This window comes from Centroberyx gerrardi, chromosome 21 (genome assembly GCF_048128805.1).
Source record: "Centroberyx gerrardi isolate f3 chromosome 21, fCenGer3.hap1.cur.20231027, whole genome shotgun sequence".
NCBI lineage: Eukaryota > Metazoa > Chordata > Actinopteri > Beryciformes > Berycidae > Centroberyx > Centroberyx gerrardi.
In genome coordinates this window covers 1,492,029-1,519,592 of record NC_136017.1, presented here as the reverse complement: position 1 = coordinate 1,519,592, position 27,564 = coordinate 1,492,029, and the positions used below count along the sequence as shown (strand labels likewise).

The following is a 27,564-nucleotide window of genomic DNA, read 5'->3' as shown; positions in this document are numbered from 1 at the left end:
TATCCAATTCGCTAGGTGGCGCTGTCGCAAAAAACTAGGGTCCTAGAAATGCAGTCCTAGAAATGCAGTCCTAGGACTACGATCCTGAAACTGCAGCCTCCGATATTGCAGGAACATATCTATCTGCCCCCTAGTGGCCGTTAGGAGACATTCACTCTCTCACAGTTAGTCTATCTGCCCCCTAGTGGCCGTTAGGAGACATTCACTCTCTCACAGTTAGTCTATCTGCCCCCTAGTGGCCGTTAGCAGGCTTGGCAATGTCTCCCGTCTTCAGTGTTCATTTAGTGTGATCTGAAGTCTGTAGGATGTTTGACCGACCTAATATTTTTTGTGGACTGGCAAAAAAAAATGTATATCACTTGGATGTTGCTACATGATAAGAAATGTTATTTTGTTTGGCTACATTGTGTCTGCAATGTGAATAAAGTGATCTGCTATAAAAACTATTTGTTGACTGCAACCTTTTTAATTGAATCACCTAAAGATCACAGGTTAGAAATAGTAGTAGTACTTTATTACTTCTAGACAGTGGTGGTGTCTGGGGAGGTATACTGGGACTTCACACACACACACACACACACACACACACACACACACACACACACACACACACACCACTATCATGTATAAATAGGATGACAAACTAAGTCTAGTTTCAAAGCAGCTGATATCAATATGAACTGGTCTAATAAAACTTGTCATTGTCGATGCGCTGATAGTTTTCTCAGAAGAGGCTTTGACTTGACTGTCAGCGTTATCAGACCGAGCTTGGCGCTTATTAATAAAGTCCGATAAGTATTTACAATTTGCATGTTTGTTTTGATTTTGATGTCTTAACAATGCAACTAAGTTCCTGAAATTAAAATAAGTTTTTTATGTGAAAAATGCAGCATTCGGTCTGATTTGCATATGGAATTTGTGTCGATGTAGATTTGATGTGTATTCATGAGTGCTTGAAATAGCGGGGGGGGGGGGGGGGGGTTGGAGTCAAACAGGATTTTGCATAGGGCCCCCAACAAGCTAGAAACGGTCCTGCTTAACACCATAATGATTTCTTGTGTGACTGTGTGTGTAAGAGATTACTGTGTGTGTGTGTGTGTGTGTGTGTGTGTGTGTGTGTGTGTGTGTGTGTGTGTGCTCATATGTGTTTATGGTATGGATCCATGTAACATGAAGCCCCCCTGTCTGATTGTTGCTGAGTTGTCTCATTCCATGAGTCTAGTCAACTTGATTAAATCGTGTAAACGAGCCTTTCTCAATTTCTCCGATGTCCGTAGGTTGTTTTCTCATTAGGCTATAGATCTTTTTCTCATTATAACATTTGAAAGTTTCTTGGTATCTCGTTATAACGAAATATCTTGGTATGTCATTATAACGAGAAAGGTTTCTCATCATCATCATTGTCGTCATCCTCCAAAAAGGAGGCCTGAACACCCTACGCGACCCCCCTAACCCTGACACAGAGACACTGAGGAACCAAACGTTCCAACCCCAAACCCAGGGTAGAGTGGTTCAGTGAATGTGGAGTGGAAGGTGTGGATGTGGATCAGTGTGTCAGAGGAAACTCTGTAGAAGGACAGAGAGCCAGCAGGCCAGTCCAGATACACTGCTACTCTGTCTGAGTCAGAAGAGGAAGTGGAAGATATGAGTGTTCCTCTGTTATTGTGCCAGACAGAGTAACTATTATCATAGCAGAACAGACTCCAGGACTTTTCATTCCATCCAAGCCTGCAGTCATCACCCTCTCCTCTCCTTCTGATTCCTCTGTAAGTCACTCCTATATGAACCTCTCCTTCCCACTCGACCTCCCAGTAACAGCGACCAGTCAGACCATTTCTACACAGCAGCTGAGGACAGTAGTCAAATCTCTCTGGGTGATCAGGATATGGCTGCTTCTTTTTCACCGCTGTCACCTTTCTGTTGTCTCTAGACAGGAGCAGCTCTCTGTGTGCTGTGTTTGGGTCCAGAGTGAGTTCACAGGCATCTGATGAGAGAACAAGACTCAATACAGCAGCAGCTTCTCATCTAATACACCTGTTGTGTTTATTATCTGTTGATTTAACAGATTGACTGTTCATTTCTTCAGTTTCATGATGACACATTTTGTCAGCCATCTTTTAATAGGATTTGAATAAAAAGATGTCACATACATGAGCTTTCTATTTAAATAGGAATTGAATGCAAACAAACTAAATACACACTTACACTTCCTCAGACCTGGTTTCAACCACTGCACTCCACCATGGTCCACACTGTGGGGTTAAATAAAGTCAGACCAGCATAATCTCTTCATAATGGAAACAAATAACCTTCATAACCTTCTGTATGAGTGATTTTCCATACAACATCACTCATATCCACCATTACATATTAAACAATATTCCTCATCTTCTCAGTGTGACAGAGAAAATGTGTGTGACTCTCAGCCTTCTAGCAGACGTTGCCTCTCCAGACCTGAGAGAGTCCAGTCTCCAGTGTGGATCCTCCAGTCCAGCAGAGAGCAGCTTCACTCCTGAGGCTCCTGGATGATTGTAGCTCAGGTCCAGCTCTCTCAGATGGGAGGGGTTGGAGCTCAGAGCTGAGGCCAGAGAAGCACAGCCTTCCTCTGTGAGCAGACAGCCTGACAGCCTGCACACACACACACACACACACACACACACACACACACACACACACACACACACACGTCAGTCAAATTCTACCAAAAAAATGTAACATGTAAGCAGAGAAAATCCTACACGGGTCAAGTGTTTGTTTACTGACATTAACCTGCATGTAAAGCAGGATTTAAATGTCATCTGCTGAACAGATTGAAGAATCCTGACCTGAGAGACTGTTTTGAGAGCATGGACCTTCGTTTAGAGAAATGTGTCTAATCAATTGAAAAAAAATTGAGCATAGCATTAGTTCAGGCAGGCCACGAAGTCAAGCTCAGCTCACAAACCCAGCCTACATCAGCTGATAGCAGCTGATCTCAAAGCCAGCCCACATCAGCTGATGGCTCAGCTGATTCCCTTCTATGCATGCAATTGGCAAATCTCATACAGGGCGCCTTATTTAAAGCTGCTTCAGTCTGCCTACCCTTGCTGCTTCCTCTGCAAGCCGCTTGCAACCCGACTCCTTTGACTAAAGTGGTCCTGACTGAACTGTAAACTGATCTTACCTGAGAGTTTCCAGTCTACAGTGTGGACTCTCCAGTCCAGCAGAGAGCAGCTTCACTCCTGAATCCTGCAGGTCGTTGTTACTCAGGTCCAGCTCTCTCAGACTAGAGGACTGGGAGCTGAGAACTGACGACAACTCCTGACAGCATTTCTCTGTGAGCTTGTTGAAATTTAACCTGACAAAATTAATAGAAACATTTTATCTTTCCAGAGCGACTCACTGTCAGTGAGCAGGAAGGGGTTAATTGTCTTACTCAAGTACATTTGGACAGGGAACATTTTATGTTTCAGAGCTCAAACATGATGCTATAACTCTGTTCACCCTTTTAATAGAATTAAATGAACAGCGTAGAAAAGAAGAGGAATACAACACATTTTTATCATACTGGGTTTATACCATATTCATTTTTTTTTTGATCAATGCAAAATGTATATGACCACAAATAATATAAAAAAAACAGAACACAGTGACCTAAAAACCAGCATGCAATGTTTTTTTTTTTTTTTTTAAACTTTGTTTATTTGAGTTTTGAACAAATGAGGCAGGAATAAAAAAGAGCACTTGTAAATGCATTGTGTTATAATACAAAATGAACGGTTGCATAAACAATGACTAAGACAATGTATAGTAGAAAAGACAATAACATACAGGGAAAGAAAAAATAAATAAATAAAGTAAAGTAAAATAAACAGATAAACGCACACAACAAACAGTCAACTTGGTTAGTTTTGACAGAATATTTTCAATACGTTGACACTTATGTCACATCTCAGCAGACAGGAATATATCATCATTACCCTTCAAGCTAAACCATAACCACGCTGGGTCTTTACTCAGGGATAATTGGAAAGGTATTCTTTTCTACATAGGCAAAGAAGGGACCCCACATCTAATAGTTTCCAGCTGTAAATGATTGAAAATATCCTTTATCCATAAAGTGTGAGAAGGGGGCATTGGTGATTTCCATTTTATCAATATCAGACGTCTGGCTAGTAATGCAACAAAGGCTATAAAATCTGCTTGAAATGTAGGTATTGATAGCTGGGGTGAAATGACCCCAAAAAGTGCAGTAATAGCATTAGGTTCAACTAGTGTCCCAGTTATCTTTGACAGCATATTGAATATCTCTGTCCAGTAGTTACAAAGAGATGGGCACGACCAGAACATATGTATGTGGTTTGCAGGTGTTTGATGACATCTATCACATGACAGATCAACATTATCATAGATCCTGGAGAGTCTAACTTTGGTCCAATGAGTGCAGTGAACAAGTTTGCATTGAAACAGACCACATTTGGCTGTGGAAAGATGCAAATGTATTGTCAACATATAAATCTTTGAATGTCTTAATTCCAAGGTTGGACCACACAGAGAATGCTCCATCAGCTAGATAAGGAGGGAAAGCAGCTAAAGGGGCAGAGGTAGAGAATGTTTGCAAACCAAAATGACTGGTTCCAAATCTTCAGTGAGGTTTTAATTATCATGTTTTTAACATAGGGGGAAGAGGTGCAGTTGACAGGGGAGTGCACTAGAGCTGTCAATGACATGGGCTTAGAGGAAGAAGCCTCCATAGCCAACCAAGCGGGGGGTGGATGAAGTTTATCATATCGAAGCCAATACTATATAATTCTGAGAATTAGACTATCAATTTTACAGAGGAAAGTTTGGGGGAGGAAAATGGGTATACACTGAAAGAGTAGGAGAACTTTGGGAGAGTATTCATCTTCACTGAATTAATCCGTGCAGTTAAATTCAGAGGGAGCAGCGACCAGCGCTCAAAGTCCTCCCGCACACGAGCTAATAAAGGAGCAAAGATGGCCTTACAAAGATTGTCAAATTTATCTCTCACTTGAATTCCAAGATATGTGAAGCTATGCTGAGCAATTTTTAATGGTAAAGTATGTAGAGGGTATTTACGTGCATTTAGAGGAAGTAGTTCACTTTTACCAAGATTCAATTTATAGTCTGATATAACACTGAATGATTTAAGAGTGGTAAGGGCAGCAGGGACAGAAACAGATACGTTTGAGATATACAAGAGAAGGTCATCCGCATAAAGAGAAACCTTTTGTTCTGTACCATTCCAGGTTATCCCAGTGATGCAAGGGTTAGAACGAAACGCGATGGAGGGGAGCTTGATGGCAACAGCAAATAGAAGGACTACAGCATGCAATGTTATAGTCACAACATATCATTACACAAAAGCATCATAATCTGATCTTACCTGAGAGTCTCCAGTCTACAGTGTGGACTCTCCAGTCCAGCAGAGAGCAGCTTCACTCCTGAATCCTGCAGGTCGTTGTTACTCAGGTCCAGCTCTCTCAGACTAGAGGACTGGGAGCTGAGAACTGAGGCCAGAGCTTCACAGCTTCTCTCTGACAGCTTACAGCCACTCAGCCTTAATGGACATGAAAAGACATGAAAATGTTGTTCTCCTATATCTTAATATCCATGTTGTCTGTGTTTTTTTCTTTCAGATTGCTACTACTAATAATGATAAAAGCAGAGGTTACAGTGTACTTTGCATGATGCTGTAGCTCACTGAGCTGAGTGTAGCACTAACAATGCCAGGGATACTGGTTTGATTTCCACTGAGGTCACCAAAAATGTATTCGCACGGTACTCACATGGTACTGTAAGGTGATTTGGATAAATACATCCACCAAATGGTATGTGCTGTGTTATGCTTTACAAAATCTCATCTGAGCCTAATCCCTCAGGAAGGCATTCCACAGTCTAGAGGCCCTGATGGGAAAAGTGTTTTCACCTTCAGTCTTGAGTCTAGACTGAGGGAAAGTCAGAAGGACCTGAAGATCTCAGCTTGCTCTCCAACTCATAGGAAACTAAGAGCTCTGCAGTGAAACTCATGGACAAAGCTAGCCATGCTTTACATGTGATCAGTGAAATCTTAAAGGGTAACTTCGGTATTTTTCAACCTGGACCCTATTTTCCCATCTTTTTGTGTCTAAGTGACTAAAGGGGACAACAATTTTTGAAATTGGTCCAGTATTGAGCGAGATCGCTGCAGCAAGCAGCCAGCAGCCGCGAAACGGGCTGCAATGTAATCCGACGGGGCAAATCACACCGTCAATGTACGTCCACTAAAAGTTCTTGTTTTTGCCACTGACAGATTCAGATTGTTATTATAAGTGTCTGACAACATTATGGAAAGGATCCTACAGAGAAATGAAACGTTTTTCTTTACCTTTCGCTTGATCCGGTCTGTGTGTAACCAACTCTCGCTCACTCTGTCTGCAGCAGGTCTCTCCACTCTTGGAACAGCATTTTTCTTTAGGAAAAAGTGCTTTGGTATAGGATTTCTTCTCCTCTTTGGCTGGCAGTAGTCATCCCGGTCAAAATGGTCACTGCAGACCCGATGGTCTGCAAAGCGCAGTGTATGGACAGGAGTGTTAGCATCCATTTGTAGCACAACTAGCCACAACTTCAGCGTGTCCCTATCCAACAAAGGTAGTTTATGAAAGCTGCGCGAAGAGTTGCGCAACATTTTGTTGGCACAATTCGGAAACACAAACCATTGTTTTTTTATCTTTTAGATACTCCAACACAACAAACTCCTCCCGGCACTCCTCTCTCCAACTCTCACTCACGTTTCCACAGTTGACTTCCTGCAACAACTCAACTCTCGCGAGACTTGAGCGAGATTTGGTTACAGACAGACCGGATCAAGCGAAAGTTAAAGAAAAACGTTTCATTTCTCTGTAGGGTCCTTTCCATAATGTTGTCAGACACTTATAATAACAATCTGAGCCTGTCAGTGGCAAAAACAAGCTTTTAGTGGACGTACATTGACGGTGCGATTTGCCCCGTTGGATTACATTGCAGCCCGTGGAGCGATCTTGCTCAATACTGGACCAATTTGAAAAATTGTTGTCCCCTTTAGTCACTTAGACACAAAAAGATGGGAAAATAGGGTCCAGGTTGAAAAATACTGAAGTTACCCTTTATTGTTAATTCTGTATCTAAGTGGTAACCAGTAGAGAGACGCTAAAATTAGGGATACGTGATCTCTTCTTATGGCTCTTATGGAGAAGTGCAGTAATCTAATGACATGATATCAGAGCATGGATGATCTTCTCTAAATTCTTCATGTTCATGGCTGTGTAAATGAATTTGGATCAGAATAAAACAAGTACTGAAAAATTCCAAACCGTTCTTTCCAATGAAATTGAAAATGTCGATGTAAAATGGCTCTGAAATCCTGATATATAACTTGCAGGGTCACCCTTTGCAGATTCAGGAATCCTGACCCGAGAGAGACTTTTGAGAGTGCAGACCTTAGTTTGGAGAAATATGTCAAATCAATCAAGAAAAACGATAAATGGATCTCACTTGAGAGTTTCCAGTCTACAGTGTGGACTCTCCAGTCCAACAGAGAGCAGCTTCACTCCTGAATCCTGCAGGTCGTTGTTACTCAGGTCCAGCTCTCTCAGACTAGAGGACTGGGAGCTGAGAACTGAGGCCAGAGCTTCACAGCTTCTCTCTGACAGATTACAGACACTCAGCCTGAAGGAGAATTAGTGATAAAGACAAACAAGAACTTTGAAAATATGTTTTCTTTTCCTCTGTTTGAATATTAGGTGTGATATACTGAATGTATCCAGTTTTCTATGCACTTACAAAGATTTATTGGAGGCTTTGATCACTGGCAGCAGCCTCAGAAGAGCCTCCTCTGAAGCAGAGTATTTCTTCAGGTCAAACACGTCCAGCTTCTCTTCTGATGACAGTAAGATGAAGACCAGAGCCGACCACTGAGCAGGGGAGAGTTCGTCTGTGGAGAGACTTCCTGATCTCAGATACTGTTGGATCTCCTTCACTAGAGAACGGTCATTCAGCTCATTCAGACAGTGGAACAGATTGATGCTTCTCTCTGCAGAGAGATTCTCCCTGATCTTCTTCTTGATGTACTGGACTGTTTTCTGATTGGTCTGTGAGCTACTTCCTGTCTGTGTCAGCAGGCCTCGTAGGAGAGTCTGATTGGTCTGGAGTGAAAGACCCAGGAGGAAGTGGAGGAACAAGTCCAGGTGTCCATTTGGACTCTGTAAGGCCTTGTCCACAGCACTCTGGTAGAGCTGATTTACCTGAGATTTGTCTCTTGGTTTAGATGGTGTGGAGGTTGATTGAGTTTCTGACAGCAGATTGACACCAGAGTCGATGAATGAGACGATGACATAAACAGCAGCCAGAAACTCCTGCATGCTCAGATGGACAAAGCAGAAGACCTTGTCCTGGTACAGCCCACACTCCTCTTTAAAGATCTGTGTGAACACTCCTGAGTACACTGAGGCTGCTCTGATATCAATGCCACACTCTGTCAGGTCGGCTTCATAGAAGATCAGGTTGCCTTTCTCCAGCTGCTCAAAAGCCAGTTTTCCCAGAGAGAGAATCATCTTCCTGGTCTCTGCAGTCCAGTGTGGCTCTGTCTCAGCTCTCCCATGATACTTGACGTTCCCCACTTTGGACTGAACCACCAGGAAGTGGATGTACATCTCAGTCAGGGTCTTGGGCAGGTCTCCTCTCTCACTGGTTTTCAACACATGGTCCAGAACTGTAGCAGTGATCCAGCAGAAGACTGGGATGTGGCACATGATGTGGAGGCTTCGTGAAGTCTTGATGTGGGAGATGATTCTGCTGGCCTGCTCCTCATCTCTGAATCTCTTCCTGAAGTACTCCTCCTTCTGTGGGTCAGTGAAGCCTCTCACCTCTGTCACCATGTCAACACACTCAGGAGGGATCTGATTGGCTGCTGCAGGTCGTGTGGTTATCCAGAGGCGAGCAGAGGGAAGCAGTTTCCCCTTGATGAGGTTTGTCAGCAGCACATCCACTGAGGTCGACTCTGTAACATCAGTCAGGATCTCGTTGTTCTGGAAGTCTAGAGGAAGTCGACACTCATCCAGACCGTCAAAGATGAACACAACCTGGAACTTGTCAAACCTGCAGATTCCTGCTTCTCTGGTCTCAGTAAAGAAGTGATGAAGAAGTTTCACCAAGCTGTACTTTTTCTCTTTCAGCAGATTCAGCTCTCGGAAAGTGAACGGAAATGTGAACTGTATATCCTGGTTGGCTTTGTCTTCAGCCCAGTCCAGAGTGAACTTCTGTGTTAAGACTGTTTTCCCAATGCCAGCCACTCCCTTTGTCATCACTGTTCTGATTGGTTTATCTCTTCCAGGTAAGGGTTTAAAGATGTCTTCACATTTGATTGTTGTTTCTGGTCTCACTGGTTTCCTGGATGCTTTTTCAATCTGTCTGACCTCATGTTCATCATTGACCTCTCCACTCCCTCCCTCTGTAATGTGAAGCTCTGTGTAGATCTGATTCAGAAGTGTTGGGTTTCCTGCTTTAGCAATCCCCTCAAACAAACACTGAAACTTCTCCTTCAGATCAGATTTGAGTTCATGTTGGCACTCTGCAGCAAGAGTTTCTGAATTAACAAACAACAAATGAAATCAATGAGTGGATTTCAGGGTGGATGTATATATTTTTCCACTCCACAATATATATTCAGCTCATCAGTAGTGGACAAACTGATGAGCTGAATATATGATTGTGTGCATAATTGTATAGATCTGATGCAGATGTGTACAGCATATTTAGAGCAGAGTTTGGAAATGTAAACATCTTTCATTTCCCACCATTTCCCCTTTCCATCATGTTAAACCTGTTAAAAGCCTCTTACTGCTCTGCAGAAAGTCAGCCAGCTCCTCCTGCTTCATTCTCCTCAGGAAGTGTACAGTGATCTTCAGAAAAGCCTCTCTGCTGCTCCTCCTCTGCTCTTCCTCCTCACCGTCCACCACCTCCTCATCCTCCCTCTGACTCTCTGAGCATTCTGGGTAATCTGGACTCAGAACCCTCTGGACCCTTTTCAGCTCGTTCTTCACAAAAGTGACAATGTTGTCCTCAAGAAGCTGGAACAGAATATTATATAAATTAAAGTTTCATGTATTAAAATCGTGGAACCCAACATCAAATCCATCTTGCATGGTTTGAAAGCCCACTGGTCTAAAGAGTGCAGCATGGAGACTATAATGACCAGAATGGTTGATTTGCATTTTCTTTGTAGCTGAAGTAAAAGGTGTTGTTGTACATTTACACACCATAAATATGGAGTCCAGGTCTGTTTGATGCTCCTGAGCAGACTGACCACTGGGAACCTCTTTCCTTTGCTGGTGAACTCTGTGGAGTACACACACACACACACACACACACACACACACACACACAGGTTGTTAAAGGTGTTGTGTTCTGTCATGATGAATCCTGGCAGAAACACAAGGTGAACTCCACTGTAAATGTTGCTCTGGAGTGTCTTTCCCAAAGCAGGTCGTACTGCTGTGTATATCTTGAAGCCATTCTTCAAGACATTTGTTTATTTCACGAAGCTTTCTAGAAAATACTCAGAACTCAAGTAGTATGAAATGTGTCGTTCATCTAGTCGTGAGATTTCAAGAATCTCTTTGCAGGAGCCGTGAAGGTGAGATCCTACAGCAGACAGACCGCTATCAAACTTAAACTCTGCGCTCCACATCAAAACCATTAGAGGCATTTCCTTTTACCCTAACCCTTACTGTCAAAATAAATTCATAAATAATACCTCTTATTATTAGGCTATACCAAATTCAAACGCATACATTAATACTCTATGCCTTATGCAGTCAGCTATTTTGCACTGTTCTAAACAAATCCCAGGCAACTGGCCAGCAACACAAACAGTGTGGTTTATGAGCCTGCAAATTCAGTAAATATTTTCCCTCAACAGCACAAATTCGACAGACCATTTTTACCTACAGGTTGGCTAAAGGTCAACTTTAGGCAAGTAATACAACTTGGCTAAGGTTTGGGAAATGTGTTCATCTCACGTATTTGTGTGAGATCAGGTTGGATAGAAACATATTATGAGCACAGTGAAGATATCTGTGTCCTTATGAAGAAAACAATTTTACAATTTAAAATTTGTATGAAGGGCCGGGATTTTGACCAGAAGGTCACCAGGTCAAATCCCAGAACCAGATAGAAAATCTGTGACAGGAGAGTGAATGAGAAACATTCTCCCCCCGTTCCTCAACAGCTTCTATTGTAGCTGCCAAACTTTCTCTACATGAAAAAGGTTAAAAAGCAAGAGCAATGTTACATCTTTAAAATTCTTTATTAATGCTAAAATTAAATATTAACATTATGTTGACTTGCGTTGTTTTAGAAGAATGTTGTCTTTTAAAATAAATCGGGCGATCCATAGACCAGTCACTCTTCATGGACACACAGCTGGGCTCAGGATAGTCTGGTCTCTCCTGCTGGATCCTGATAGGAACACAGGATTGACAAAAGAAGGGTATTTTAACCTCAAGAAAATCAGGATTTTGAGCAGAAGGTCACCAGTTAAAATCCCAGAACCAGATAGAAAATCTGTGAGAGGAGAGTGAATGAGTAACGTTCTCCCCTTCCTCAACAGCTTCTATAGTAGCTTCCAAACTTTCTCACACAGAAATGGTTAAAAAACAAGACCAATGTTACATCTTTTAAAAGCTTTGTTAATGCTAACATTATATAGTAACATTATCTTGACTTACTTTGTTTCAGAAGATTGTCTTTTTTTTTTCTTCTTTTTTTTTTTGTCAGAATGTTTTCTTTTAAAATAAATAGGAGGATCCATAGAGTGGCCACTCTTCATGGATACACAGCTGGGTTCAGGGGAGTCTGGTCTCTCCTGCTGGATCCTGATAGAAACATTATGAACACAGTGAAGGTATGTGTGTCCTTATGAAGAAGACAATTTTACTTTCTTAGTAATGCTAACATACTAAAATAATGACTTACATATTTTCAGAAGGATGTTTATCTTTAAATTTAATAGGAGGATCCATAGACCGGTCACTCTTCATGGACACACAGCTGGGTTCAGGGGAGTCTGGTCTCTCCTGCTGGACTGGGCTTCAACACAACAGAGACAGAGCTTTTACTCTGAATAATGATGCTGTAATGATTTCACTGCTGAGCTCTGAGATGGAGAACAGTCATGGACAGTTAGAGATCCTCATCTTACCTCTTAGCTTTGGTCCGGCTGTCATGTTCCCCAGACAGAGTGGTTTTAGAGGGAGGGAGCCCCTCCTCTCTCTCCTCAGACTGACTCATAGTAGAGCGAACACCTTTACACAAACACACCCAACATGTTGTTAGCTGGACTGATTCATTACAACAAGGTTTCCATTACAGGATATATCACTTCTGGTGTTGTGCTCACTCATGACAGTATGACAATGCCAAATATGAATGTTAGGAATGAAATGAAGGTTTGTGACCTGTGAATTATACATATACATCGTGGAGTTAAAAAAAACAAAACGATTTCTGCTGTCTATTATCTAAGAAACATCATTCAGAATGTCAATGTCAACTCTTCAGGCTTATTTGGAGATGAGATTGGTCTTAATGTTTAAATGAAGATTGAGTCCTAAATATAGTTTTAGAGGTCTGAGTTGTTTCTCTTTAAACTACTTATCTAGAAAGAAATTTCCCTGGTTGCGCATATGTACTGTATGCTTTACTGTTTTTTACTTTTCAGGCTTATAATATCAAACCGTGAACCCAGTATTGTGTATTGAACCATCAGCTGAATGAATGCATGTACAAAATGCTAGGAAGACCTGTTCTTTCCAACAAATTAACTGCCCATGTTTTAGAGAGAAAGATTTTTAAGCCTTGGGGATGACTGAAACTTTAAATACGCAAAAGGTTGTAGTGTTTTGTACACAGTGTATTAACAGTATGAATAAATTAATGAATATTTGACAATTTCATAAAATTACGGCTCTGCAAAGAAAAAGACACTCAAGCAGTGAGTGCCATAAAATAATAGAAACTGTTGTGATAGCACAAAAAAGCCTTAAGGCTTATTTCCATTGTGGTCCCTTACAACAGAACAGAACAGAACAGAACAGAACAGAACAGAACAGAACAGAACAGAAACACAACATGTATCTGAGCTTTCACACTAGTTCTGACACTTCCTGCATATTTCACCAATGCAATGAATTGAGATTACAACCTAACTAGAGTTTATCAGGCTTCCACTAAAAAGTCACAAATAAAACAATGTTCTCTATGGTCACAAAGAGAACAAATGTTGGATATTATGGCACTATGAATGCAAGCAGCAGGTGCGAGCCTACAATGTCAGCTGGTGTATTCATGAAACAATAATGTTACCTTGGAAGATGCTTGCCGCTAGCCGCTTGCCACTTGGCCGCTAGTCAAAACGGGAAGGCTTCAGCAGACAGACAAACCTTTAACAGCTGAGTTGTAGATTTCCTCTTTTTCTACTCTAAATGAGCTATCTGCTGGGATAGAGTCAGTAAAATACACTGTATACCGCTGGTTACAATACGTTTTGATGCTGAGAATAATCTGCGACACACCCTTGTGAAAGTGAAAGTAAATCAGAGCGAGCGAGAGAGAGAGAGAGAGAGAGAGAGAGAGAGAGAGGGAGAGGGAGGGGGGGGGGGAATATCTGCATTATGACACTGTGGTCAGCTGTCATTTTGGCAATTTGACTATGGGGAATTGTCATATTTCATATATTATGTTTTTTGTAAAGGCAGATTAAAAAAATAAATAAATAAATCAAAAGGCAGAAAACACAAAATAATATCAAGCCTATGAAGATGGTAAACATTAAAACAGTGGACTACTGCAAAATAGGTTGACTATAGGTTAGTAATAACAACATAAGTTATAATAATGGCTTTTAAATAGAAATACACATTCTTATTTCTCATTTATTGTTGCTCCCTTGGCTCATTTTCAAGCATTGTGAATGGCAGTACTATCTGGCCTAAAAATTACTGTCGTTCACTGTGGGCAAAGTGTTACTCTGCTAAGGTCCAGTTAGTAGTATTTCTAAACCCAGGGGTGCTGGTAGAAATACTGGGGCCCCTGATAAGACATCACACTGGGCCCCCACCCAGATCCATCTAACTTAGTAAGGATTCCTCAGGTGTTGGTGAAAGTTAGCCTCATTTTCCAGACTGGCCCGTTGATGTTTACGCGCCGTTATGAGATTGGGGTTTCTTACCTTGTAGATGCCATTCAGTCCCATTAATTATATTGCTTGTCATTTACAATATCAAATCCAAACTAAGTAAACTAAAGTAATTTTTGTTCCTTCCGCTCTGATACCTAAATGTCAATCAAAAACCACGGCCACTGATCCCTGTGTAGCTCGATGGGTCGAGCAAGGCACTAACACTGCCAGGGCTGGGCCAGCACTGTCCATCTGCTATTGGCTGGTCTTTGGTGTCAGATGATGTCACCACCTGTTGTACTCTATAGAATAGGGTTCCCCAATTAGTTTTCCCCAAGGGCCAAATTATGTCAAGCATGCCAAGCCAAGGGCCAAAATGTCCGGGTTTTTTTTTTCATTGCGCCAATAAAAGTTGTTTTATGTGCAGATGTTGTTGTTGCTGCTATTACCATTATTATTATTATCATTATTATTATTATTATTATTATTATTATTATTAGTAGTAGTAGTAGTAGTAGTGGTGGTGGTGGTAGTAGTAATAATTTAGGCCTGGGTAGATTGGGTCACACAAGAAAATGAAGACTTGTATTTTGAGTTATGATGTTTTAGGATTGAGTTATGACATGGGATAAGTTTGGTAAAATGCCATCTAATCAAACCATCAAACATCTGTCTGAAAGTGTGAATCTTGACCTGAAATGACTCTTATCTTTAAATCTGGCAAAAACATATGAAGCTAAATAAATGTTATGATGACAGCTGACCATACGCGGTGCTGTGCCAATCACGAGACTTAACACACGTAAAATGTCGTCATGTAAACACTCATTCTGATTACTTTCTTTGGTTGGACTATCTCGCCTCTTTCTGCACATGCTCGCGCATTTGACATAAGTAACGTCAATTACGTTCTCTGTTTTTCCGGGAGAATTTGAATGGACGTGCTTGTTATTTACCCCGGGGCGTTCGGGCTTGATGTTGGCGGTGCAGCCCGTTTTTATATCAAGTGTCCACGATACACGTAGATGAGAGGAGCTGAGTATCTGTAGCAAACTCTAAGCTATTGCAGGGTAAACAGATGCAAACACGGACTTCTAGCTAGCCAGTTACAGCTTTGTAAACAAATCCACGTGTAAAGCCTGCCAGACACATGCCTCTTCACGAATGCAGCAAAAACGAGAGCCAGAAGAATTCTATTGTCTCCAAACATAACTGCTGACAGAAAGAGAGAAACTATTTTTTCAGGATAACATACTGACACAGGTATGATTACACTGTGAGTGTCATGTTTTGCAAAACAACGTTTATCTTAGTTTTCAAAGACTGTCGTGTATGCCCCTAGGTTTCCATTGCAGTAGAGTGGGAGGGGCAGCCCGGTGTTACTGGACGGGCGGAGCAGGCGGCTAGCGAAGTTATGGTTTCTAGGGATCATGATGGAAAACATTATTTGGGCGCAGGGTTCAAAATACCGAACTATCCCTTTAACTCGACATTTTTTACTTATTTCAGGTGTGTAAAACTACCCAACACTCAGATAAGGAGTTAACATTAACATAAAATAACATTAAATCACAGTTCAGGTACAGCTTTTTGTTGTTTGCACTGATACACCAACTCTCAGTGCTTAACATAATAACTCATTATTAAACTGGAAAGTAAACCATACAGTTTTTGAGGTAAACACGGTAAAATTGCAATCACTGGTGTGGATAGTTTCACAAACAGTTGCCTGTTCAGGTGGTGTAGCTGTTCTCTTCAAAAAATTGCCCTGAGAAACAGTGTCAACAAGGTCCTCCGACAAGACGAGGTGGCCCTCTGCCAAGAAGTTAAGGAGCTGAAGGACTCGCTCTGCAGAGAGAGGCCTTAGGCGCCAAGGAGCAGACCATGAAGTTCGAGGCCCATGAGGTAGAGAAGGCACTACTAAGGTCAAAAAATGGAGGAGCACAACAAAATGCTCCAGGAAAAAAACACCTTGGAGCAGGACATGCAGCTCAAGGCCTGTGAGACGGAGGAGGAGGCTCTCCACCAACAGGTCAAATACAACGGCGTAGAGGTACAGATGGGCAGCTCTGGAGAGGATGATAAAAAAAAAGAGTTGGAAGAAAAAGGTCCAGGAAGCCTTCCATGCTGAGGAGAGTCATTAATGTCCTGACTCCAACACAGAGAAAGGAGGTGAAAAAGGAGAAGCAGAAGCAGCACAGTAAGCTGAAGGCCTATGAGAAGGAGAACAAGGTCCTCTCGATTTACTAGTTTACCATTTTCCCACATTTACCATAACACATACCTCCATTTCCAACCCACCACCCCTGACACACCCATTCTCTAAAAAAATGTACTGCCTGTATAATTTTATTTCTGTAGAGCGCTTGAGACAAAATATAACGGTAATTGAATCTATAGCTGTTTTTGTCAAATGAACTGATGACCGACCAAGTTCACTTGCACTCAGATAATATGGTTATTCAGGTTAGCTAGCACACGACCACTGTTACCCACTTACCGACTTTTCAGACCCCCTAGCGACTTTATTTCTCAACAGTGACTAGCGACAAATCTAGTGACTTTTTCTGACCATAGGTAAGAGCCTTCTAAATATTTGGAGTGGACATGCTTCCGTTATTCAATGCATAATTCAGAATTTCCTTGGATAAACTTACAATATAAACTTGCAGACTCTCTAACTGCATGTTGCTGGCTGCTTTCAAATGCAAAGCAATAATACAATTTGCAATGCAATTATACTGAGAATGTTTGAAGTGGTGCCAGGTATGTAAACATGCACTTAGTTCATTTCTGTCAGTATTTTAACATTAAAAGTGATATATTTGCTTGCTGCATTTTCACATAGATTGTGTTCACCTGGTGAGGCAGGTTGTGTGGCTCACACTCAGTTCCATCATTACAACAGCAGGTGTCAGTGAAACTTCAGTTTGGAACAGTTGTGCTCAGCCCCAAAGCAACTTTCTTGTATGGAGGGAGCTGTACACCAAACAGCATTCAAAAATCTGGCAATTTAATGTGGCCTTGCTCATCGTCGAAGGTATATACACTTTAAAATATGACTCAACACCCTTTCTGAATATTTACATTCTATTGTTCATTTCAGCATGTATATAATCCACCAAGCAGCACTTATTTCAATAAAATTTCAACTTTTAAATATAGCTGCAAGCGGCAATTGATTGAATTTAGGTAAATCTTGACATATCTGCCAAATTTTGACTGCAGATACTTTTTGCAAAGAAGAAGAAGAAGAAGGAGAGGGAAAAGGAGAAGGAGAAGAAAAAGAAGGAAAAAAAGGGTTGCAGTGCTGCGTGCCCTAATAATACACAGAAACACACCGGCAGCAGGGCTGTCCGGCCCCTAATGAACTAAACTTCCAGCCAACTGAACCAAATGAAACAAAGCTAAAACTAAACTGAAGTCAAACTAAACTAAACCGAACTGAACTGATTTAAACTAAATATGCATTTTTATGTACGCTAAACTAAACACTTTTTTAAATTATTTTAAATTAAACTACATTTATATTTTAATCTAAACTAGGATTTTAATACCTAATCAAATCTATAAAATATAAATAACTAAACTATAATTAACTTGTATTAATGTAAACGTATATTTTTTTATCTCATCTAAACTAAAATCTAAACTAATCTTGTATTTGAGTCTCATTTAAAATAGAATAATCTTGTATTTAAATCTAAAATACTCTAGCATCTTAATCTAAACTAATCTTGCATTTGAATCTAAGATCGTCCGCCTCATGTTTACATTTGCTCTGTAATGTGCTCAGAGTTTCTGCTCCTCCCACTAACCAGCAGCAGAGGAAACTGGTTAAACTGGTTGTTTTCCAGCAGCTCTGGAGAGATTTGGAAACCTTAAATAAACCTGCTGAGACCTGCAGTGACAAGGGAAGAGCTGAAACACAGACCAGAAGGTAAAATGTTCATGTACTTTAATATTTTTGAGGTAATGTTATTTGATTTTTGCCCTTGTAGTGGCATAAGATCCTGTTAAAAACCTTAACATGTTAGGATGTTTGGGGAAAGTTATTTTGATTTGACAGCTTGACCAAAATGTATATACAGTGTTTTGGAATAAAACGCTTCAGTTAAAGATGTTTGAGTAAAGACAAAGTGTCACTCAGATTTGACAGCTGTACTGTGATTTACTTTAACAGCAGGCTGTAACGTCTGCTTGGAGCTATATCAAGTTCAAGTTTATGTGTCATATGCAAAGTCTATAGTACACACACTGTAATGAAAAGCTTACTTGCGGACTATTTCGACAATAGCATTAAACAGATAGTAAAAGGAACATATCAAGGACAAGAAAGAAAAAGGTACACAGTACACACAGAAACACTACTATAAAGAAACAATATTTAAAAAAGCAAAGAGAATGTTGTGCATTAGAGGCAGCATGAACCTATGAATTAGATGTGCAAATGTAGTGTGAATTAGGTGATATTTGTATAGTATATAATAATTATTAGTATTGTTAGTGGTGTATGATTATATATAGTATAAATATGTATAATAGCTATATATGTAGCTGTATATGTATAATAATAATTAGCTTATAATACCTAATAATTAGCTGCAACTAATGATTATTTTCATTATTAATTAATCTATCGATTACTTTTTCCAATTAATTGATTACTCATTTAGTCTATAAAATGTCAAAAATGATGCCCATCACAAATCTTAAAATTGCTTACTTACTACCAAAAAAATTAGAATATGAAACAGAGAAAAGCAGCAAATCTTAGCATTTGAGAAGTTGTGATATTCTGTATTTTTACTTGATAACTTGACAAACGATAATCAAAGTATCGTTTTTTTTCTGTCAATCGACTAATCAATTCATCGACCAATCGTTTCATCACTATATAATATGTTGATGTAATAGTTATCTACATTAGGTAGTTACAGGATACAAATATATAATCTACATAATGTAAACACAAAATATACTACATGCAGCATTATTTGAGTTAAAACTCGTCTTTCATGTTTCTTGGTCATTTCCACAGTCATGGAAACCGCTGGAGAGTCAGACTTCTTGGAAAGTTGTGACCGCTAAACGAACAGTTCTGCTGCGTGTTTGAAATGGGAAGCAGCGAGTCGAGATGTTGTTCTCGGACCCGATCAGACAAACCGATGAAGACTATCATCGAGAAACGAGGAGAAGACGAGACGGAGGCCTTCATCACACCGGGAGAGGCTGCAGGCCTGAAGGAGGCGAAGCGTTTTGTCGATCCAGAGGAAGTGTTAGCGGTCGATTACCGGCTGGACGTCCCACTGCGACCGGTCAGCAGACCGCTACTGGAGTTTGCTCACAAGATGTCGGAGGATATCGTCGCTCAGGCTCTCCAGCTCTGTTGGGAGGTGGAGAATCGTTACAGGGACTTGCCTTTTATTGACTGTGATTATGTGATATAAGAGTTGAAGTCAAATCGAGGGCTGTAGCCTCGGTCAGCAGTCTGGCTTCACAAAATTTTGTGAAATGAGGGCAATGTCTTAAAATGCAAGGATAAGTGTTAGAAATGCGTTTCTCCAGCAGGAAAGGATTAAGTGGAGACAGGACTAGAAACATGAAGTAGTTTGACGGTGGACAGTGTGTGGAGGTCGGAGGTCGGAGGGGCGGATGGGTGACGACCTGGGTTCAATTCCCAACTCATGACAACAAGTTTTCATTTATTGAACCATGAGCAAAACCTGAAGCTAACCTGAAGCAAACTGTTTTAACTGCTAAACTGAAGCGTTAGCTAACCTTTTCATGTGACCAAATGTCCAGAACAATTCCTGCTGTTGGCACATAATTTACTGGTGGAGGAACCTAATCTGAACATCATTCCTGTCCACAGTATGTAATCTGAGTTTCAGAGTTTGTGCTCATTTCACAAAATTTTGTGAAACTGTGTTGCAGGCAGAACTGTAGTGGAGGGTAGAGCAAAGAGTTTTTAGCGGCTAAAGCTGCTGCAGGCAAGATGTTTATGTAAAAATCCAGCCATCTAATGTGAACTTTTTACCTTTACATACCAGTGGTGTTACTATGTTAATATTTTCTCAACATGAACATTAAAGCAGTTTGTCTGATACAAACTGGTCGCTGGACTCTGCTGTCTTGACCTTGTTTTGACACTAAATAAAAAGCCAGATCTTGGATGATTTTAAATAGAAGAGCCAGAGCAAGACCTGAGACTTCACTGCTCATATATATCTGTTGTTAGAAGTACTCATCGTTTTATTACATGTGGGATTCTTGAAGTCCATCTTATCGTTTATTGTTCCAGTAGGTTTGACTGGGATTTCCTTTATTACTTATTTAAAAGAACTTTTACTGCTTATGGAAGTGACAAATCAAAATTTAAGAGTGAAATCCTAATCCTATTTCTAAAGTAATCTTTTTCCACTCTCTTCCCTTTGGTATAAAGCATCACAGACTGGTTTACTGACGCCGCCGCACAGGATTTCTGTGTAATGAAGTTCCAAGTTTTCAATCAGTTACCTCTCGCTGCCACTTGGAGCCGCCAACGTGCAAAGTTACCTTTTACAGCTTAAACCCGACTAAACGGGTTTATTCTCCAGTTTATTTGTCAAATAGTGTTTACATGTTATAGAAGAGCTGAATGATGAGAAAAAGATCAAATGAAATTCAGAGTGGTAATTTATCTATTTTACCAAGTTGTTATAATGTAATGATTATGTGGTTTTGTCTCATTGTCCATTTCAGGACAAGAACCACAAGGAAATTTGTGTTTTTGTGATGCTCTAATGTTGAGATTCATGGCCGTTTTTAACTTCATTTTTAAAAGTACTAAACGTCACTAACCCAAAAAGCATGTCTAATGATAAATCCTCAACTTCAGGCAATTTTTCCCCCAAAATATATATACAACATTTCAAAAGGAAACTATTTCGTTGATTATAGTGCAGATCAAGCTATATCTGACTCAATATCTCACTCTGAAGTGACTGCTGATGGATTCCTGTCTTTTCTCTGTCAGTGAGAAAATGACATGTGTCCGACACCCGTTCGACAGGATCACCTTGTCGTTCGACATGTTTACAGTGCAGGTTGCTGGGTTTTTGTAGACATGAAAACATAACCCAGGGTCAGGCCGAGGGTTATGTCAATGTTAGTCGACACAGCCTTTGATGTCTGTCTGTTTTGGCAGTAGAAGAGGAAAGAGGACTGAAATGTTTTTGCGAACATGCAGCTACTTCAGTTACATTTTTTATTTTATTTGTCCTAGAAATTCAGTTAAGTTGAAAAGTAGCTCACTCAGAAAACACTTAAGTTCTTTATACTTTCAAGCAAAAATATTCAGATCTTGTGCATGTTTTAAAACATTCCCGTCAAAAATGAACAGATTACATGTTTTGGTGTGGTCCCTTGCAAGCCATTTATTGGGTTATTATTCAGCCAAGGTTTGGGAATGCCTCCCTTTAAAGTTTATATAATCAAAGCTAATTCCAGACAGTTTTGTTACTGCAGATGCCAGTGTGTCTGCTGCTTCATGCGTCGACAAACCATTAAAGTCTGTCTGCAAAAAAAGATGCTCATTGGAGTCCAGGGGGAAAAAAAAAAAAGAAGCTATGGCTCTTTTCTTTGATGTGCAAACGTTAAATCAACTTTATTTTCTATGGCAATGCATATAAAAGTCCGAGAAAAATATTGTTATGAACACAGGTGGGACCCAAGCGCAGGACACGGACAGGGTGGTGAGGGTAAGGAAAAGGTTTATTGTAAGGGAGGATCTGGATGAGGGGCTGATGGCAGGGAACGGGAATCCGGTGGCTGCAGGGGGGGAGTGATGGTGAGGAGGAGCGGGGCTTGGCGTGAGCGTGGGATGAGGGGAAGCGTGGCAGGCAGGGGGGTGATGGTCCTGGGATAAGAGAGGCTGGTTAGTCACAGGAAACACGGAGAAACAAAGTCACTGGGAGTTTAACTAGATTTGGCCTTGAGCGTAACTACCACTGTGGTTGAAACAACAATCTGGCGCAGAATGGTTGAAGAGCCGGGGGTAGATATACTGCAGGCTGATGAGCTGATGAGAGGCAGGTGAGCAGACTGGAAGAGGTGATGAGCCGATTGCAGACAGGTGTGCAGGATGAGCAGAGCCGGGAGCCAGGAGAACGAGGAAGGGTCCACGCCCACGCCAATACACACACAAACAAAACATAGACAGAGAGAGAGAGACAGACAGGGGAGCACAAAGAAGGGGAAACACAAGGAAACACAAGGGAATCTTCTGGGGGTACGGCCACAGTCGTAACAAATATATATTTTTTTAAACTTTTGTACACAAAACAAGAAAATCCTGTGCAGGTGTGTCGGAGAAATGCTAAGGACTTGCCGAAGGTCCATGGAGAACAAAATGGTACTCTTTCGATAAATCGGTGTTTGCATCGCAAGAGCAGTGTGTGGGAGTTTACGTATCCTTAACTTTTGTATATAAAAGAAAATGTCTTGGTATTTTTTCAAAGTCACTTTCTACTGTTAATGACAGAACTGTGTTCTTATGCAGGGATATAGAGAGGGATAAACCCACCTAAACTCAGCTGACCCTCAATTTTATTTGTGAACCAAAATCTACCAACCTTTTCAAGATATCAGAATCCATTATTATCCATTATCTCCCATATCTTCATCCTCTAATCTGCAATCATAAAATAAATATTTCCCTCTACATCTGTCCTTAGCTCTGAACTGTGCTAATTTTCTAGCACTTTCTAACACAGGGTGCTTTGACCCTTGAGTTTTAAATTTACCTTTATTCTACTGTTGGCCTCATTGTAAGTTGCTCTCAAAATGGTCAGCAAAATGCTTCCAATAAGAAATGGAAATGTAGAAAATAAAATGAAAAAAAACAAACAAACAAAAACAAAACACATATGTTTGTGTTTTTCAATCTCCCCATACTCGATAAATAAAGGTATTTTTACACATACAACTCATACAAGTTAACAGACTGTACCTGGAACTTTTACCTATCAGAAGTATAATTTCCCCTTTTTTTCTTTTCTTTTTTTTTTACCTCACTTAAGTTTTCGCACCCCATCAGCACCGGTGGAGTTTGTCTGAAATCCTCCATACGCTCCATGTTCAACTGTTCTCCTGATTAGTTTCCATTATTTAATAAAACCTCCTCAATCAGTCAATAAAATTACAACAAAGCTACAACAGAGGATCTGGTTACAAGGCAATCAAAAGACTGTTCAACTAATTTATCCCATTTATTTTGTTAGAATATGGATACAGAAATACATATATATTACATATAGTTTTTGTTCAATGCACAAGTGTACTTTGTTGTACCCATGCTGGCATAGTACAGTCTGTTTTTCCATTATATTTTGTGGAGTTTGGTGTTGGGAGCGTACTACAAATATGTTTTGTTCTGGTCCACTTTCACTGGCTGCTGGCAGGATGACATGTTGGGTTTCTTCACAAAAAAAACACTAAACCTGCTCAGTATTCCAATGGAAAACCAAAATAAATATACCGTACCATAGCTATAGTGGGTCCAGTGTGAGTACAACATGATTTGATACTGTACTATAGCCATAGTAGGCCCACTATGGGTACACCACAGCAGTTGTGCAATCAAAAAAAGTCTACATCATTTAATATTTTTGGATTGAGAAATTCAAAGAGAGAGAGAGAGAATAGCAGCAGGTAGATCATCGGAGTTTCTTCAGGTTGTGTCTGCTGCCTGGGAGACAAAACAAGAAAACACAAACATTTACATTGCAGTTACATTGTAGCAATTTAGTTAACACTCTTATCCACAGTGATTTACAGTACAATGAGGTCAACAGTAGAATAAGCTTCAATACGCATGCCAGAGACTTGTGCAGGATCGATACTGATGAAATCCCTACTGGACGCCAATAGAGGCTTTGCAGTTCTCAAATCTTCCTTGAACCACATCTGGCTCCATCTTGGTTAATAAAGTCTAAATCTGTAACAACCAAACAGAGAGCTAGCTAAAAAGCTTGTTGTGGTGTGGCTGTAGATCCATTCAGTAACGTTCTCAGTAAAAGTGAATAGTGTGATAAGGTGGATTTGGTTACTGTGACACAGTAAACTGTCTTGTCTTTAGCCCTAGTCTCTACTCCAAAACACTCTGAGTTGTAGCTTGAGAAGAGTCAGCTCAGTTAACCTGAACAAACTGTTAGCTAGCTAACTAGCCAGCAAACACACTGATGTTAATGTGAACATGCTAACGCTAGCTGCTACTAGATATGCTAGTGCGCTAATCAGATGTGTTAACAAGAGAGTGATGGTTAGCTGACCAGATACTATGGTTAGCTAGCTAAACTGACATTATCTAAACACTAAATCAATCAGATGGATCAGCACAGAAATTAACCATGTCTATCTGTTGAGACGGAAACATAATAAGTTGGTCACAGAGCTGAAGACCTCCAATATGGCCGCCAGGGGTTACGTTACATCGCCTGAAAGCCCTCTATATAAGTTGATTGAGATTGATAGATTACTTAATGACCTTTAACTAATAGCTGAGTGATTTTGTTCAAGTACATGAAGTATGTCTTTTCTTAAGATTAGCAACATTCAACTATTGATTTAAATCATATGATACTGATGTCACCACATGGTGTGATTTGGCTAATTTGATAGGAAGGGTGCAGGAGGGCGAGACCTACAAGTAACAGTATGTTGGACCAGAGGATTTTCCTCTGTGTGATGCGCTGAACCCTGTCAGACCATTTCATAGGGGCTTTTAAAGGCAAAACTTTCCTCTAAACTGATATCAACAACATGATATTTCAAAATTTATTATTTTAATCTTAACTTGCTTCTAGAGTGCAGTGGGCATTAATAAACTTGAAATACTTTGGATCTCACCTTTATGTCTACCAGTGCTTATGACCACGCCCCCGTCCACGCCTGTGCCCATGACCATGACCATGCCTGTGTTTACGCCCATGACCGCCGTGCCCATGCCCGCCATCACTATCACTGCCACTACAGCTGCCACTGCCGCTACTGTGGCGACGACCAGGGCTCTTGCTGTTTCTACGGTGACGATCAGGGCTTCCACCGCGGTCTCCATGGTGATCAGGGCTGCGTCTGCCTCCGTGGTCGCCCTGGTAACGGGCGGGGCTGCGTCTGCCTCCGTGGTCGCCCTGGTAACGGTCGGGGCTGCGTCTGCCTCCGTGGTCACCCTGGTAGCGGTCGGGGCTGCGTCTGCCTCCGTGGTTGCCCTGGTAACGGTCGGGGCTGCGTCTGCCTCCGTGGTCTCCCTGGTTACGGTCGGGGCTGCGTCTGCCTCCTTGGTCACCCGGGTAACGGTCAGGGTTGCATCTGCCTCCATGGTCGCCCTGGTTGCGTCTGCCTCCTTGGTCACCCGGGTAACAGTCAGGGTTGCGTCTGCCTCCTTGGTCTCCCTGGTGACGGTCAGGGCTGGGTCTGCGTTCTTGGTTGCCCTGGTAACCTTGATGTTGCCCGCTTCCAGGTCCATGTCCACCAGGTCCATGTTGGCCTTCTTCAGGACCCCCCGGACACCCCGGGACACCTGGCTGGGGGACACAGTCGTAGCCAGAGGGATGGGTGTCTGTAGGGGACCAATCAGAGGACAGAAGGAATTTAAGAGTTTCGTTTCAAAATAAGCGCTCCAACAGAGCAAGATTGAAGCAAATGATAGTAGAGAACTTAAGTCCTTTTTTTAACTAAATAACACTTTTACATACTAAATCTTCTACCTTCGAAATACTGAATAATAATAATAATCTTTTGGAAATTAACTCCAGTTAGAAAATTGAGGTGAGAACTCTTCCATTCCTTTGAGAAAGGGAAGAGAGAGTCTTACCTGAGGAAGTACTGAACATTTTCCCGCGACAGTGTGTTTATCTTGGTGGCAGATGAATCTTTATGATGCAGTGCTAAATATAAAAAAACAAAAAAACAGGGTGGTGCCTGTTTACATCTCACAGTTAAACTGGTTTTACTGGTTACATGAAAAGTTACTGGCTCATCACGCTTGTCTATGAGGACAAATAATAGTACATCAACAAAAGAACAGCAGGCACATTTTAGTTTTATATATCGCTGTTGTCTGGTTAAAACCTCGTATGTCCAAAATCTCAACTTTTCAGGAATTAAGAACAGCCTCATTTTTAGCTTGATGGACATGCATTATTAGTTTATCCAATGGGTTTGAAAGGGTTTCATAAGCCTTTTCAACCCATAGAGAAGCATGTCATTCTTCAGTTTAAGTTTAAATCACCAAAGTTGGATTCCTGAGGTTTTCACCTGACAATGCTCATATGCTTTGCATGCTCTTTCATCAATTGTTGGTTGTATAAGGCCATTCAATGAAAAAAATGCTCAAGAGAAAGTTGAAGTTTATTAAAAATTCTCACATTCTCTAGAATCTAACAAGAAATTGTGTTTCACATGTTCGACTGACCCTTTTAAAGCAGTTGTTGAATGTTACACTGAAATTAAGAGGAAAATATTCCTATATTATCATAAAAACACAATAGCTCCTTTCATTGCTTCTACAATAAACTAAAAAAAAAAATCTCAAATCGCTGTAAAATATATTGAACACATAATTTTCCCTGGAAAGCTTTAGAAAAAAGTTCCCTTCCTATGCTAAAGTTGCATATCTGATAACAGAAAATTAGAACAGTGTACTTACGTGAATTGGACAGCAGCTGACGACTCGACTGTCAAATTAGAAGAGATGCACTCTGAAGTGCTGCTGCACCTCTGCATTCCTGTCTCATCATGCCTTTCTTAACTATTACACTGTAAAGGTGGAGTGAGAAGTGGAGAGACGTCACCAACTGGCTTGTTTTCCAGAGTATGCCAGGTTGGCTAGTTGTTGGAAGGTTGCTGGTTTTATCCCCAGTACCGAGAGAGAGCCTAGCACTGCCGAGGTGCCCCTGAGCAAGGGCACTTACAGCTCATTTACTGTACAGTGTCATGAAAGAGTACTCAGCCCTTGTTTGATTTTCTGCATTTTTGCACATTTACCTCTGCCAAGGAGTTTCTATTTCCACCTGTCAGTTAAGTCTGTCTGTCAGCAGGATATCTAAAAAAACCTCCAAACGGATTTCATAGTGGGATGCATGACGATGGGAGAAAATTACATTTTCTGACATCAATTCATTGATTTCTTATTCTTTATTTTTGCAAGCAGAATATGGCTACAGGTTTGGCAGTACATTTGCAGTACAAGTACGGTCACCTTGGTGCAACGTAGTAATCGCTAAGACACATTTAACTGTACAGATTATAATATGATTTCTTGGAGAAAATGTCCAAAATATAAACAGCCAACCTAAATGTGCTGCTATGTTTCGACTAGCAAGTTTCAG

The 27,564-nt window shown here is 40.8% G+C and overlaps 2 protein-coding genes across 5 annotated transcripts; both read right to left on the bottom strand.

Annotated features, from left to right (window-relative positions):
- Positions 1–1,439: 1,439 nt before the first annotated feature.
- LOC139927608 (NLR family CARD domain-containing protein 3-like) lies at positions 1,440–10,360 on the bottom strand. 2 transcript variants are annotated; one of them, XM_078291025.1, is made up of 9 exons: positions 10,275–10,360; positions 9,857–10,085; positions 7,801–9,601; positions 7,513–7,686; positions 5,387–5,560; positions 3,164–3,337; positions 2,455–2,628; positions 2,206–2,252; positions 1,440–1,984 (listed from the first exon to the last, which is right to left on the bottom strand). In XM_078291025.1, exons 1-9 carry the CDS (start codon positions 10,275–10,277, stop codon positions 1,449–1,451), a joined length of 3,312 nt encoding a protein of 1,103 aa, XP_078147151.1. In that variant the 5' UTR covers positions 10,278–10,360; the 3' UTR covers positions 1,440–1,448. The 2 variants fall into 2 exon arrangements, with proteins under 2 accessions (XP_078147151.1, XP_078147152.1); XM_078291026.1 differs by lacking the exons at positions 3,164–3,337; positions 5,387–5,560.
- Positions 10,361–23,479: 13,119 nt separating this feature from the next.
- Positions 23,480–26,982, bottom strand: LOC139920494 (uncharacterized). 3 transcript variants are annotated; one of them, XM_078291118.1, is made up of 4 exons: positions 26,883–26,982; positions 26,049–26,121; positions 25,085–25,793; positions 23,480–23,924 (listed from the first exon to the last, which is right to left on the bottom strand). In XM_078291118.1, exons 2-3 carry the CDS (start codon positions 26,065–26,067, stop codon positions 25,093–25,095), a joined length of 720 nt encoding a protein of 239 aa, XP_078147244.1. In that variant the 5' UTR covers positions 26,068–26,121; positions 26,883–26,982; the 3' UTR covers positions 23,480–23,924; positions 25,085–25,092. The 3 variants fall into 3 exon arrangements, with proteins under 3 accessions (XP_078147244.1, XP_078147245.1, XP_071766617.2); XM_071910516.2 differs by lacking the exon at positions 26,883–26,982 and having other exon boundaries at positions 23,489–23,924; positions 25,085–25,508; positions 25,614–25,793; XM_078291119.1 differs by lacking the exon at positions 26,883–26,982 and having other exon boundaries at positions 23,485–23,924.
- Positions 26,983–27,564: the final 582 nt, after the last annotated feature.